Raw genomic sequence first — 15,035 nt, forward strand, 5'->3', positions numbered from 1 at the left:
GCAGATTACTTCTTTTAGATGGCTTCAGTCAACAGCCGGTTCAATTTGCTAATCTTTGATGAGACAGACAGGTCAATTGTTTTGTCACCGATTTCAATAATCAAACCACCGAGAATTTGAGGGTTGATCTAGTGGAGGTGTGTAAGACTGATGGGAGCAAAATAGTAGGCGGGCATCTAATTGAAGCATACCTTGTTGGTGACAATCAACTTTTGGTTCTTTTCAACCATATCACTCTTGGTCAAGACATCCTTCAATTGTTTGGTGACTTTGGGGTCCAAGTCCTACAGAACATGAATTAATTTAGATTTCAGGCATATGATATGTGATCATTGGGTGTTGAATGCCGTCCATCCTAGGTCTTTTCTGTTCATTGTCCTCCTACTTTACCTTTGCAGAAGTAACAGTAACAGCAACCTCTCCACGATGTGCAGTCATCAATTGCGAGAAGGCACTAATACTCTTCAAGGTCTGATCCAATCGTCCATTATCAGCGAGCAATTCAAAGAAATTCATTGTGATATCTGAGTAACTTCCTTGACTCAAGAGACTCTTTACGCCTTCCTTCTTTGCTATTCGGTCCATGATGGGGGTCTCGAGGAAGGATTTCAGGTTTGCATCCTTGTCGACAATGGATTTGATTCTCTTTAGTTCGGATTCGACCTTGTCGAGCGAATTTGTTTTTGCAGCTGCTGTAAAGAGGGCTGTTGCGTAACGTCCATCGATGCCGTAGAGTGTTATTGGGGCCTGGTGAGATGTGCAGAGTGTTAGTGAATGGTTGATTGGGGTTGGTAGGTTACGTGTTTGAAACACAGCGAAAGTTTTTGATGTCTTAGTGTTTGATGCTAGTCCTTCCAACAGAGACAAGCAGAGAGAGAATGCTTATATGATGTGGACCATTTACCTGTACGGCGGATGCAGACGCGTACGACCTCGTCGACTGTAACGACAGTGATGCAAAAAGAGTTAGAAAACAAGTTTTTGCCAGTCCCGACAAAGCATAGAGAAGAGGAGAAGGCTAACGATGGACTTACAGCTTTGATGGTTTGTGCCAATGACTGGCGGATGACGCTCGCTCCAAACATGGTATATGGCACTTCAAGCGAAAAGTGTTGGACAGCAAGACGAAACGGACTTTTTGGAATTTGAGCCGTTTTTATTAAAGAACCAGTTAAAGAAGCCAAGTGAGAATTTATAGCCTATATATATTTCTAGTGGTATTGACGATGTCACACTCTTCTACCTACCATTTGAAAGACGACGTGTTTTCGTGATGAACAATTACAAAACTAGCAAGAACTAAGTTCAAATCTCACCACTGTAACATATTACTCGTATTAAGAGTGCAGAAAATATTCTGAAAGGACCAGAATTTTCATTGCAGTTGCGTGTGGTCGTTCTAGATAGAGTGAGTGCATTCACCATCGGACATCCGACAAACACGATCAATGAGAGCTTCGTCACGTCCAAGCAAGCTTTTCGTTCCTACCAAGATCCAAATCTCACCCGGAATCGTTCGATCCAATCTTGATTTGAGAGGTGCCTTCCGTAACCAATACTCAAACTCCAATTACGATCGATTTGGGAGAGCTTCGCCTTGAGGTAGCATGTCGTTATCCACTCTCACCAAGGCTTGACCGTAAAGGGCTCGAAAACGACCTCGTTTGAGATATCCCTTGTCAAGCCAAACTCCACAACTCCAAAATTTCCAATAATCAACTTCAGGTATGAGCGGCCAATCATACAGGTCGAACGTAAGCGATGTTTTCCTAGCATAAAACTTAAATTCCAGCTGTCTCAAACTTCAGGAGGTTCCTTCATAACGCTTTCCTAAGGGCAGCTACCTGTCAGTAATACTAAACATATAAATTGGTTCAGGTATAAGCAAGACTAACTTTACCTCGACCACTTCCAACTTCCACGTCATTATTCTTCATCACTCGCACAGATTCCACCATTGTATAGAGCCTGTACACTCAATAGAGCCTGTACATTAAAAGAGAGTATCAAGTATCAACATCTTGATGGGCGACAGTCTCTACCGATAAAAAATCCGAGTTTTACTCAATCACAATAATCTACCACCACATCCGATAAAGCAACTCTAACAAACGTGTCTGTTGAATTCCAGCCGTGATGGTCTGCCACCATCGTTGACGAAAAATTCCGGAAGAGCAGGGCCCCTTTATTAGTAACGTGTGGAATCACTTCAAACCACGTCTGTTCTAACAAAGCACCTATGGCGACATGCCGACACCAACATTATGGATCATGGCCATCACGTTCATAAATATCGTTGACGTTGTAGAAGCTGCATATGCACCAAATCATTTTTGCTGTACACTACTGACAAATCTGTGTTTCCCCACAAAGAACAAACCAAACCTTCCGTCCGCTCCTTGAATTCGTACACTTAATGCATTCAACCAGCGATTGAAGGCGACTCGGTTAGCATTCGTAGAGTGATGCACCACTAGCAGTCTATCTCTACGCATTCCGTCTCTCTCCACTCAGCACCATCACTCACCGGCGAAACGCAACCACATGAACGTTCGGAAAGTGATCGAAAGGCTTGGTGGGGGCTAGGCTGGACTCCTGACTGACGAATGTGTTTGGACTCTGCAATAGTTTATATTAGATTAGAGCACTTCATGACAATAATAATAGTTCTCAAGGTGTCCTGCTTGGTACGATTCGCCATTCCTTGCACCGGCTATATGATTCTCGCACTGTAAACAAGTAAGTGCTGTTGTGTGCTTTGCATTCGTGACATGAGACTTCCACCTCACAGATATGCCACCCGTCACCGCCGTTTATCACAGTGGCTGGACATCCGGTACATTCATCCAACATGCCACATACGTCTCAATACTCTACTTCTGAACAACCAAGGTAAACATGCTTCTCAAAATTCGGTCACATTTTTCGCAATCACGGGTATGCACCTTCTTGTCCGGTAGTAATCAACTCACAAATTGATTTCTCGCAAATAGCGTCAATGCCGTCCCAGCAGCTCGATCTAATCCTTATAAGATGACGTGAGTGTCATAACCTTTCGACCATTGCCTCAGTTGGACAAGCTTGATTTGGTTGCTTACACGGTAGTTTCATTTTCCAGGTCAAAAACGAGAGTTAGGAAGACGTCACCATGTGCGCATTGTATCAAAAATGGCATAAAATGTGAAACCGTGTCTGGTATGCTTCACCCCCTAATAAACATTTTTTGTCCGACTTCACCCCAACCCCGACACTACCACATTCAGCTAAAACTAATCCCGTTTATGAATTGCAGGTGAAGCATCATGTTTCGGCTGCCTGGTAAACTCCATCCAATGCACCGGAAGAAAACTCGCTCAACGTACCCAAACTGCGCCTCTTAAACCTAAGCTACACCATATCCCACTACAACAACACGGAATATCACTACCACCACTCGCATCCATAACACCCATGGAACCACGTTGGGTACCTATGATGCTTCCACCCATAGTTGGTACTAGTAATGATGCCATGTATCGGACACTGCCACCACCGTCGTCGTTGGTTTGTGGGAGTACATTTGGACCATTGACTCCGCCAGGTTAATGCTTCTGCTGATGTTATGTTTCTGTTGTGTCTGTGCTTCAATGTGAATCCAACTATTTTTGATTGCAACTCTAACTTTATTCCCAACAGGTTCACCACCACCTCTTGGCACTCACTCTCCTTCAGCATCATCATTGTCATCGTCGTCATTATCGTCATTAGCATCAATAGCAGCATCAATGTCGGCATCAGCATCATCAACTTCGTCGTCTCTATCACCAGTTCGACAATCAATGACACCATCACCTATTCCTGCACTCCCACAACCAAATATGGATCATAGCTGGATGATACTTAATCCTATAGGTCGTCATTATCAATAGCAACAATAGCAAAGAGTATCATAAAATCACCAAAATTATTCTGTTTCGTTTGTCGTCTCTCTCACAAAGCAATACCATCAGCACAAACTTTCAATATCAAATCTGAATCTTCTTTATGTGAACATACCGTGTGTGTTCGATGCGTCAGAACCGATATGTACTTACAAATTGTTCGCTATATTTCAAAAACAAAAAAGTGACAAAACTATCTACAGTTTCTCATCTGTCCTCCCTGCTGCTAACTTTTACGAGCCATCACTCCACAACCATACACGTTCACCAGAAAGTTCACCTTCCATGACATCCTGCCGACCCGCCAATTCACATTCTGCGAGGTACCATAGAGAATCCTTAACTGTATCATCAGCAGCCCCTTCAAGCAGAGCATCCTTTAGCTCATCCACAACTACCCATCTAGATATTTTGGAATTTTCTTCAGAGTCTTTATGTCGTTGAAGGAGGACCCTAGCAACCTGTTCAGCTAATCGTTTACTAGCTGCTCGTGAAGTGTATCGGAGATACATGGCCAAGCCTATATAGTATATACCAAACGTAGCAATAAAGCAAGCGATGATTTGATTGTACTGGTCCCATAATTCGGTCATTACGAATCCAAGATTTTCAAGAGTATAAGTGTCTGGCTGTGATACTACTTCCAAGAAGGTTGCTGTATAGTCAGATACGATGAATTGGATTTTGGTTGCTCGTCCTTGAAGCCAGTTACCAACAGTTGCTTTGGTTTCATCTATGATACGAGCTGCACGGCTTGGGACTCCATTCTTTAAGACGGCTCGACCAGATTTAATACAATGAGGGCGTGCTAGAGGGAGAGGCCAAGTTTTTACAAAAGGCAAGTATTCAGCGAGAGCTGATACTTCCAACACATCTCCTTGATGATAACACCCTGTAACATCTAATGTATATGAAATTGTGATGAGTTGATATGAGTGCGAGGGGGGGAAAGCCAGACGAAATGGATGGTGCTGGTTGACAAAATCTTCGACACCTGTACCTTTTCCTCTACATATAGTGGCAGTTTCGCAATGGACACAAGTAGGGAATAGGCGAGTCAATGGATTTGAGTCATCGGCCATAGCAGGCCGACTAGGACAATAAGCAAGCTCAGAGCCAACCGTGTGTAACCAGTCCATGAATACGAGAGCTCCGCCGACCAAGACGACCAATACAACAATATGAGACAAGATCTTCCATCCCATTTCAGCAGAAGACATTCCGATTTCCTATTAAAACAAGGGGAAAAGGAACAGATTTAGGTCTCCGACAGCGTAAACGCTCGACCAAAATCAACCTTCACATAACCAACACCAACCATCATCAAACACGGATAAATACATACCTCAGAAGCACTGTCTGTAGATGGAGTCTTGAATTTGAGAGTTGCTTCCAGTTCGCGTAATCGTGCGGGTGCGAGGCGATTGACTATAGGTTTAAGTGAAGAAGGACTTGCATGCCATACAGAAGGCTCGGCAGCAGGAGCTATCTCTGGAGGGACTCCTATTTTGGCAGTTGCTCTGGGTGCTAGTGCAGGTAGCCATGATTTACGCCCTCTACGGATGGGACCAGTAAGACTTGTAGGTCGAGTTGTGGATGATGATGTAGTTGTAGTAGTGGTTGACGTGCCCTCGAGCGCACTAACAAGTTTGTTGACTTGACCACTGCTGCTGCTGGTTTCTTCATCGTCCGATCCTTCGCGTGTGTCTGACTCTACTAGAGTTGGTTGATCTGTGATATTCTTGGCAGCCCTCATTTTAGCTATGGAAGCCCTGGTTCGTAGTAGTGGCGAGTCAGCCAGATTACTGGGAGTATTGTTGAGTTTGATGATGGGTACTTCAGATTCCGATTCAGACGAGTCGTTTACATCTGAGAATGCTTTCTTCACTCGTAATCGTTTGTTGTGGATTGTACTTGTTGCTGGGATGTTTGTCTTTTTGTTTGGTTTCAACGTGGTTGATGATGGTTTTGCAAACTGCTTTGTGTACAAGTCGATGTAGTAGTCCTTCTTCTGGCGAGAGGTAGGCAAGTCATAATAGTCTGAGAGAATCGAAGTAAGCTCTCCTATGGTAAGCGACGAAGGGTCGGCCAGACCAACAGCCCCGTTCATATTTGTCAAGGATATAAGTCTAGTTCTAGAAGGTTGAATGAGTTAGTGAGAGTGGATTTACATTGATTCAAGTGCATATAAATTGATCGCAATACTCACTTTGCCTATAAGCTTGTTTGCCACGACCTTGAACTGTGCTTGGTCAAATGTAAACAAAAAGTTCATACAGAAATGGAGGAGGGGATGTATATTCACGTGCAGAATTGTGCCTAGAACTGAAAAAAATTAACCTGATAACCTGATACCTGATAGCTGTGCACTCTGCCTTGCAAACACACTTAAGTTGGATCCAACGCCAAGAAGTTGCTACTTTGACGCGTTCCTTTCTAGTAACTGCACTTTGCAACGCGGGTTTTGATTTGTTTTTAGCATCTTGCATGCTTTCTTAGGCTCGCCAAGTCTGGTCCTCATTCGTGATTCATCCAACACTGCCATCACCATCACATCTTCTGACCGTCAATTTGACAATCACAACTATACTATGATGAGCACCGGAGCTGCTGGGTCAACTACTCCACCTGCCACGGGTGCTCCTGGAGCCAGGCCATATGGTATGATCTTCATTACGCCCCATCTTTTTGTAGGTGTCTAATTGAAAATCATCTCGTTTTCTGTTAGGCGAGGTCTCCAAATTGGACTTTCGAGAACAAACCGCTGAAGAGAGGCAAGTTCCCATTTTCTACTTACGCTCTCTACTTTCGCTCCCCCTCTTCCTTGTTGTACTTAATACTATTCTATATTTAGATATGGAATACCAGGTGTGTGCTTTCACAACCGCCCATACGACAATCTTGGACTTGCAAGTAAACTCATGAATTCTACTAGAAAACTTTCTGGAAATCGAAGTCAAGAATCCTGAATTCCATGGATCGGGTCGAAACAAACATGTCGACTATGAAATCATCTGTCGAGTAAGAGACACATGCTAAAAACCCATCGTAAGAGGGTCTAATACGTGGGCTCTTACTTGTATCTCCTTCCCTACAGACCAACATTCCTGCATTCAAACTACGCCAATCTTCTGTACGTCGCAGATACAGTGATTTCGAATGGTTTCGTGATGCCTTGGAACGTGAAAGTACACGGTATGTTGTTGCTGTTGCTGATGGTTCCGCATCTGTTTTTTGTTGCTTTTGGTTCTGGACGAGAACTGAACAATCCACCCATCCTGCAGTGTGAATATCCCCGCTCTGCCTGGAAAAGTCTTTACAAATCGATTCACTGATGAAGCCATCGAGGGTCGTCGAATTGGTTTGGAAAGGTTTTTACAAATGTATGTTGTGTGATTATGCCTTGACGTTGGTAATGGTTTCTAACACGCTGTCGCTTTCTAATAGCGTCGCTGGTAATCGTCAGACTTTGGCTGAGATCAACCCATAAGAACCTTCTTGACACTAACTGTTTTCGCTTGTAGGTCATCCTCTCTTACAAACTGGATCAAAGGTGCCTAATATTGCCTTCTTGTCTGATCAAACCCCTAAATCTTACTCGCATTTTTCATAGATCCTTTGTCCATTCATCCAAGACCCCAACTTCCAAAAGGAGTCGTGGTAGTCGTCGGAATCCGTCGCCCATCATACCAACTGTCGCGAAAGTGTTGTTGTATTTTTTCCATAAAATAAAATCTGTATTTTACGCACCCACAAAAGTCGTTAACTTTTCATCATTTATTTTCACAACATGGCGACTAGTGCATTGTTATCTTATACAGAGAGCGTGTGTCTAGCAGTAGTCCTAGAAGACGCATTAAACCAACTATCCGTACTCGACGATCTACCCTCCCTTCCAAACGATGACAAGTCATTAAAAACACTTTCAGGTTTGTCGTTGTTGATCCAACACGTATGAGGCTATAGAAACTAAATAAATTGAACTTCATATAGGAAAACAATCCAAATCATCAAGCAACACAGCCCAAAATACCGCTCGAGTTGCTCTAGAGCGCGCCAATACAGAGGCATTGCTGTCAAGAGCAGCAAGAGAGATACGTGAAGTAAGACAGTTTACGAGTCTATCGAATGCCGTTAAAGAGGAATCTGAGAGGAGGCATGCGCTTCAGAATACGTTGGAAAGGTAGGAATATTGAAGAGGTGTCGTTTGCGTAATTTTGGCAGCAAAAAAAGTGCAATTGCATAAAGAACCTACGAACGGCTTGAATTCAAATCTCAAACATATTTATTTTACTAGAGAAAATGCAGCCGTCTCAAAACTCGCATCCCTAAAACAAGACCTCGCCCGTGAGAAAACCCTTCTCGAAGAAGAATTAACAGAAGCATCTCAAGCCGCTCAAGAATTACGAGACACGATATCTGAAGTCACCGTTTCAGCCACTGTCGAACAGAAGTTCATACGTAAAGAAACGGTTGCGCATGAAGAATCTGCACGTCAACAATGCTCAACTATAGAGACTAAGCTGATGGAAGAGAATCAGTTATGGTTACGGAAGATTGAGTTGGAGGATGTGGCACATGAGAAGATTATGGAGTTTTTGACTAGGCAGAGGTAAAGTATTGTGTCGTAATTATGAAAGAACGTGTTGGTGCTGATTGTTCTTCGATGTATTTAGAGAGGATGTTGAGCGACAAGTGGAAGAATGGATGGTCAAATATGAACAAGACACTGAAGGTATCGTTCATACATTAGTGTTCCACTTTTTTCTGGCATGGGCCCAACACTTTACTCAACCTAGCCAAAGCAACCGCCATCGAAAACATCAAACACGAACGTGCAACCAACGTGGACAAATTCGAACAACTCGTTCAAATGTTTGAAGAATTAGAACACGCCATGGAAGAAGAACGCAAGAAGGCAGAAGATGAAAAGAAACTCATGATGCAAAAGAGTCAATCTGCTAGACGACTTCAGAGATGGTGGAGAGGACAGTTGGAGAAGAAGAGGGCTAGTGCAAAGGCTAAGAAACCAAAGGGCAAGAAGAAGTAGAGTATGCCATGTGCTGTCCCAAATCCTTGCTTTTTTCGCCACAAGTCTATATGTACATGTGCTTGCCATGAACAGACACACTGTAGTTCCTTTTAATCCAACAAGATAATTTAACTCATCTCATCAAATGCTTGACTCGGATGATCATCTAAAGTACCTAGTTTGATTTCTTGCATTAATAGCTTCTCCTCGATCATCATGAGAACGGCAAAGTCTTTGGTATGGATATATTTGTATTTGTTCTCCTCCTCGTATACCCGAAAAGAAAGAGCGGGAGATGTTTGGTGCAAGAACCAACCGGGCCATTAGCAAGAGAGCATGGCCTTTCGAGTTGAGATGAAACAACTTGAAAAAAGTCCCGTCCTTTTGTGCTTACACCCGCAAGCGGATACCTTACACGTGATACGCCGTCTCTTACTATGCAAAGTGGTTTCCAAGACCCAAGAGATCTTTGGCAAGGTTTTAAGTCTAGCGAAAAAAAGACCTACTGTGAACACTAGACATGGTTGCAGATGAGTAATCCATGTCCTCTTCCATATGGTTTGAGTGAGTAGCCTGATCTCAAGCTTGAAATCTGTTTTGTTGGTGAATGCTGGCCTTGTGCTAAGTTCTGTTTCTGCCGATGAAAAGTTGTTCAATGTTGACGACACCACAAAACCAACCTCTGAAAATTGACACGGTAGTTTTGTAAAAAAGCCCTTGTCTATATAAAAATGTGCTTTCGTGGGAAAGAGACACACGTCGCTCAGCCACCTTAATACAAAATTCACAACGCCATTTTACTCATCTCATCAAATACTTGACGCAGACGATGATTATCCAGTAAATCGTACAATGCCTTGTTCTCACTTTCGTAATCCAATACAAGCTGACTTTGCTCTTCGTGAGAAAGACGAACGGTTCTGGATTGAATGTTGCCTTCTCCCATTTCATACAAGACTTGGGATGGAGGTTTGATGCAAGAGGCAAAGCCATCACCTTTTTTTGAAGAAGTCAACACGACATCGCAAAAAAAAGGCAAAGCGAACAGCCACAGACCTCTCGATCGGATACATGTGAGAACCTGATAAGCATGAGACCCTCTTAATTGCCTCGTCATATCTGCGTCACTGTGTCCTGCGCCAGGAGTCTCCAAGGATTTCACAAACAAAGCCCATCTAGAAAGTAGTTTCTAAAACTTAATTTGATTCCAACAAAACATGGAAACATAGATTCCAATGTTGTACCGGTCATTTAACCATGCCCTCCTCCATATTGTCTTGATGAGAGTGTCTGACCTCAGACTTGGAACCTATATGTGCATTCCAAACATTGTTGAGTGAGAAACTGAGGTAGGACAAAAAAAAACATGAAGCAGGTCTGTATTGATAACATACAGCAAACATCTCAAGAGCAACTTCCATAGCAGTCACGAAATCACCATCTGGTGTCAATGTAAGAATATCCACACAATCATCGAATGATATTTGTCCATCAGTAACCACCCGATCAACAATAGTACGATATAATGAGACCATGGCTGGTCTTTCCTGTGAGAGTCGATTGAGATGTGCTTGTGTCTGCTGGGGGATGCCTGCTTCCAACGAATTTGCGAGAGCTGCTGAAAGAGCGTTGAGTTTAAGGAGTACTTCCACTTCTGTACAGGTGTTGGCGTTTTTTAGCACAGTATGCAGAAAGCAAAACCAATTTGGCAATCCTACCTGATATGCGACTGTTGACTGTCACCACCTCCTTGTCTGATGTGGGCATGTTGGAAACGAGAGCCAAGAAACTCATGCTCAGTGCCAACTAAATGAACGTTCAGAACAGAGGACAAGTCAGTGAAGGAACGAAAGGTCATGGAGTGTCTCCAACATACCGATTTTTTGCTCAAAGACGTTTCGGTCGCAGCAGCACTCTCCAATTTGTAACCAGCCTCAGCATATGACCGGGTCCTCACATCCTGAATCCATGAAAACCAAGGCACATTCTCTCTATTCAAAAATTTGGTGACGTATTCATCGTATCGTTGATCTTGATTTAGTAGTTGCTTCCACAATCCTAAGAAAAGGGGGTTTTGAGGAGGCAGCCAAAAAAAGTGTTGCATGACCGAGACAAACCTTCAACGAGGTACAAGCGATACAAGACTCGAGTGAATACTTCTCCAAACTTATCAATATAGAATGGAATACGATTTTGGGCGTCTGGACGACGCACACATAAATCAGCCAATGTTTGTACGTCTTCATATTTTTCACTCAATCTGTAGGCATCATCGTCACATCCAACGTCAACTATTTTGCAAAGAGTAGCCAAAAGTCAAGTTAGAACTGTTGTAGCAAACATTAGACGCTACTCCCAATTACTCACACAGAGCGTATATGACACCCAAATGGATCTCTGAAACGCGGTCCATTCTGGACGTGTCATCTCGTGAAGCATTTTGCTTGCTGGTTTTGGGAAAGAAATTGTTAGCGGTTTACCAAACCAACAAAACCTGCTAAAAACTTACGAACGCAAGTACAACAGTTGCGACCTCGTCGCCGAATAAATCAAATCAGCCAATTTGACAACTTGACGTTTGAGTCTAGCGACAGGTGATGTTTCTGGTGATGGCGGTGTAGCGATATTAGGCATTTGAAGCGGTATTCCAGATCGATCCAACATTAAGATTATTGATTTGGTAGTTTCGAATTGAGCTTGTAATGTTCCTTGTATGTCGTTGGTAGCTATAAATTCAAATCACGGAGAAGCTGCGTTAGAAATGAAAAAACTACTGGTGAATTCAAACGCAGGCATTTTGAAACTGCTCATCACCAGTCCATGATTCCAAAGGTGGACGGGATAAATCGAGGTCATATAATTGAGCATGTGCTTGACGATACGCATGAGCGTTTGAAAGTAGAAGCTAATCAGACAGACGTTAGAACTGATTTCGCATTTCACTGCATCAATGAATCCTTTCTTTTGCTTCACAACTCACATGAATAACATTGTTGGCTTCTAAAACGTTTGCGATTTGCTGAGGATTGACACCGTCTCCAGGATCAGGAACGATGAGATTGTGTATTTGGTAGAGAAGTTGAGCTATGTTTCCAATCTAAGCGTGTGTAAAGCATATGAAGATTAAGACCATATAGAACAGGCCAATATTCGAGCTTTGGGGTTTACCTCATATCGATAGAATGCTCTTCGATAGTCAGTCTCTTCGTGCCTAGGACGCAACTTGATAACTCTTTCCATTGCTTGAGTCAATAGAGAGGGTACTTGGGAGCTAGATGTTTCGGCCAGACTATACAAAAAGAAATCAATTCAGGACAAAGAATTCAAAGCATGAACTTGCTCGACCTCACTTGTTTTGGAAGTTGTAAAGGTGCACGGAAACTGTAATCTTTTCAGCATTGAAACATAGGAGATATCGACCATGTTGAGAAATCTGATATAAGACAAAGGTAGGGATCATGAGCGACAAGCTTTTAAAGCATGACAAAGAGTCATTTTTTCTCCACCAAAATTATACCTGATGCAATCCTGATTTGGCATGTATAATGTCAATGAGCTTTTGTATGCGATGGAGCCTTTCAACAAGCTGAGTTCGAAGTTCTGTCAAGACAGAAGGTATATACGTACACGCTACAATGTGTCACGGCGTAAGGACTTTTGTGCTTCCATGGGGGTTGAAAAATAGAAACCCACTTACATCCATCTAGGATTGAATTGCTGATGTCCAGAGCAGCTTGTTCTACGCTTCCTTGAGTTTCATTAAAATCTACATACGAGATCAGATTGGAAGCATCCTAGAACGCCGAGCGGGATTGCTTTTAGTCCAAAATAAAAAACAGCCAACCCATAGCTTTACAAAACCATACATTGTCGGCTCCAAAAAACAGAGCTTGCTCTATCTCTGAGCGTAGACGTTTGGTCATGAGAGACTGATCAACTTCCGGCATTTCACTGTGTGAGGGGTGGATGTGAGCGGGTGGAGAATAAGTAGAGAAGCTAATAATTAATGCATACCTAGCAACGCTTCCAGATTGTCTAGCTACAATTTTGCTGGTAAACATCTCCACAGATAATATACTAGACTGGGCACATAGACAGACAATGTTGCTGACGGGCTCTGTATCTCTCAAATTGGAGGATAAAGAAGGTAGGTCCATTCCTACAGCGAGTAGGCGATCCACGTTTGGATCACGAAGCTTGACGAGCTCTTGGAAGAATCCGTCTGTATGGTATTAGACAAGTTGAGAATTTGGGTTGTCTTTATAGCTGGGTATGTTGTCGTTGAAACAGATCGGCACAACACGTACTTTTGTGAATTACCGTAGCCACTATAGCATTGTGAAAGACTGCAAACACGCCAGGACCACCATTGGAGACAGCCAGTCGAGGTGGTGAGGAATACTACAGTGTCATGCGAGGTTGAGACTAAAAAGGAGAACACCTCAATAGTTGCATTGATGAACTCACTGGACCCGTTGGAGCGCCAAACAGATTCTTGACATCCTTGACGTAGATTGATCCATCTTCACTGACACTAGCGACTATTAATAAGGGCGATAAAGGTCCATTCTGGACTCGAGCAGACACTAAAATCACAAAGTCTCCATCCCTTTGACGAAAGTTTGGTTTTGCGTTAGTGACTCCCGCAAGCAAATACACGTACAACTGTAATATTCGTGCTGTCAGAGCTTACTTGAGACATTCCATATCATGTAACTCAGTAGAGACATCAGAATCCATCACATCTCCATCTCGAGCAATGCAAGCTGTAACAAGTCGGAGAAATTCCTGATCCGAAATCATTTCATCCCTGGCCTCTTTTGCTACACTCCACTTTTCAAGATTGGTTTTCGTCAAAACGTACACGTCTCTACACAAGAGCGAAAACAAAAGTTCAGCAAAAGGGCTTGCTCAAAAATACCTACATAATGCCACACACCTTGTCTGTCTAGCATCTGTCCTAACTACAGGTGCGATTGACACAATGCCCTTGCTGAAAGCATCTGCTGCTGTTGCTGGCACTGGTTCTGATGAAGGTTTACCACCATAATGAGCGACACCAGCGGCAAACATTCGAGCAGCCTTATCAAACCATGCTACGGGTCGAGTAAATGCACGTGTAATCAAGGTTGGCGCAGTTCCAGCGGCTCGTATAAGTGAGATTTTGTACAAGAGGCCTTTGTTTGTTCCGAATACAAATCCAGCAGGCTATACAAGTTAAAATCGGTCAACGACCATGCAAGACAAGGACATTCTATGTCACAGAATAACAGGTACTTGCTGTGTGTACCACTCTTACCTCGCATTGACTCATACACGTTCCCACTTCATCAGTAGACAGTGGTATCTGAGCTTCCAAGAACTCTTGAGAGAAGGCGATGTTGTCCCACATTCGCAAAACACCACTATCAGAAGCAACCAATAATCCCATTCGTGCTTCTGATGGTATTAGAGTCACGAAGCGTGTGCCAGCATAGGCTTGTAATGGTAGAGTGTCGACTTTGCTTGGTGCTTTCTGGTGAAGCAGAAGATGATGATGAGGGATGTTGATTGATGTGTTAGCTTCATATCCAACAAAAAGAAGAAGAGAACTCAGGAATGTATCTGGGCTAACCTGTCTCCAACCGAATACGAAACATCGATCAGGAATAGCGAGAGCGACAAACGCATTCCTTTTTTCGATTGCAGCTGTTATTGAATCCAAAGCTAAGAAAAGATGCAAAAAATGCTTGTCAATTAGGTGATGTTTGGACAGGCTGCAAATCTCCAACACACGAATTGAATGTTCAGCAATTGACTTACGAACTGATTTGATCGAATTTAAAACATCATCGGGTATCTGGCCAGTACTGGAAATAGCTAGGGAATCGCCCTTTAGCAAGTAAGATGAGATTGGATGAGCTAAGTGTGATGATTGTTGTGGGATTGGTTGCAAGTATGGTTGTATGGCTGCAGCTGGTGTATAATAGGGAGTCTGCTGTATTCCAATGACTGGCGTCTGAGGAATTGCTACTCTCTTGACTGCTGGAGTGCCCTGAAACATGCTGTGTGGTCCTGTTCGTATGGAGATTGTTCAACTAAAA

General features: G+C 43.1%; 5 protein-coding genes across 5 annotated transcripts; 2 read left to right on the forward strand and 3 right to left on the reverse strand.

Moving 5' to 3' along the window:
- Positions 1-14: 14 nt before the first annotated feature.
- SmJEL517_g00408 (uncharacterized protein) lies at positions 15-1,085 on the reverse strand (the record flags this gene model as incomplete). Its single annotated transcript, XM_031166337.1, has 5 exons — positions 15-128; positions 192-284; positions 391-747; positions 905-940; positions 1,035-1,085. The coding sequence occupies 5 exons, from the start codon at positions 1,083-1,085 to the stop codon at positions 15-17; spliced, it is 651 nt and encodes a 216-aa protein (XP_031027692.1).
- Positions 1,086-4,153: 3,068 nt separating this feature from the next.
- Positions 4,154-6,030, reverse strand: SmJEL517_g00409 (uncharacterized protein; the record flags this gene model as incomplete). Its single annotated transcript, XM_031166338.1, has 3 exons — positions 4,154-4,821; positions 4,921-5,149; positions 5,266-6,030. The coding sequence occupies 3 exons, from the start codon at positions 6,028-6,030 to the stop codon at positions 4,154-4,156; spliced, it is 1,662 nt and encodes a 553-aa protein (XP_031027691.1).
- A 484-nt stretch (positions 6,031-6,514) lies between these two features.
- Positions 6,515-7,533, forward strand: SmJEL517_g00410 (uncharacterized protein; the record flags this gene model as incomplete). Its single annotated transcript, XM_031166339.1, has 6 exons — positions 6,515-6,581; positions 6,856-6,941; positions 7,018-7,115; positions 7,205-7,303; positions 7,368-7,375; positions 7,445-7,533. 6 exons carry the CDS (start codon positions 6,515-6,517, stop codon positions 7,531-7,533), a joined length of 447 nt encoding a protein of 148 aa, XP_031027926.1.
- Positions 7,534-7,710: 177 nt separating this feature from the next.
- SmJEL517_g00411 (uncharacterized protein) lies at positions 7,711-8,970 on the forward strand (the record flags this gene model as incomplete). Its single annotated transcript, XM_031166340.1, has 5 exons — positions 7,711-7,849; positions 7,914-8,103; positions 8,218-8,532; positions 8,597-8,655; positions 8,720-8,970. 5 exons carry the CDS (start codon positions 7,711-7,713, stop codon positions 8,968-8,970), a joined length of 954 nt encoding a protein of 317 aa, XP_031027927.1.
- Positions 8,971-9,736: 766 nt separating this feature from the next.
- SmJEL517_g00412 (uncharacterized protein) lies at positions 9,737-14,995 on the reverse strand (the record flags this gene model as incomplete). Its single annotated transcript, XM_031166341.1, has 24 exons — positions 9,737-9,948; positions 10,009-10,127; positions 10,197-10,261; positions 10,347-10,606; positions 10,671-10,758; positions 10,829-11,010; positions 11,070-11,243; positions 11,320-11,399; positions 11,462-11,678; positions 11,767-11,857; positions 11,933-12,049; positions 12,121-12,241; positions 12,303-12,385; positions 12,470-12,582; positions 12,650-12,746; positions 12,819-12,903; positions 12,967-13,174; positions 13,260-13,353; positions 13,420-13,561; positions 13,646-13,822; positions 13,892-14,160; positions 14,252-14,467; positions 14,567-14,658; positions 14,755-14,995. 24 exons carry the CDS (start codon positions 14,993-14,995, stop codon positions 9,737-9,739), a joined length of 3,543 nt encoding a protein of 1,180 aa, XP_031027928.1.
- Between the last annotated feature and the right edge of the window lie 40 nt (positions 14,996-15,035).

The sequence above is a fragment of the Synchytrium microbalum genome (assembly GCF_006535985.1).
Source record: "Synchytrium microbalum strain JEL517 chromosome Unknown SmJEL517_scf0001, whole genome shotgun sequence".
NCBI lineage: Eukaryota > Fungi > Chytridiomycota > Chytridiomycetes > Synchytriales > Synchytriaceae > Synchytrium > Synchytrium microbalum.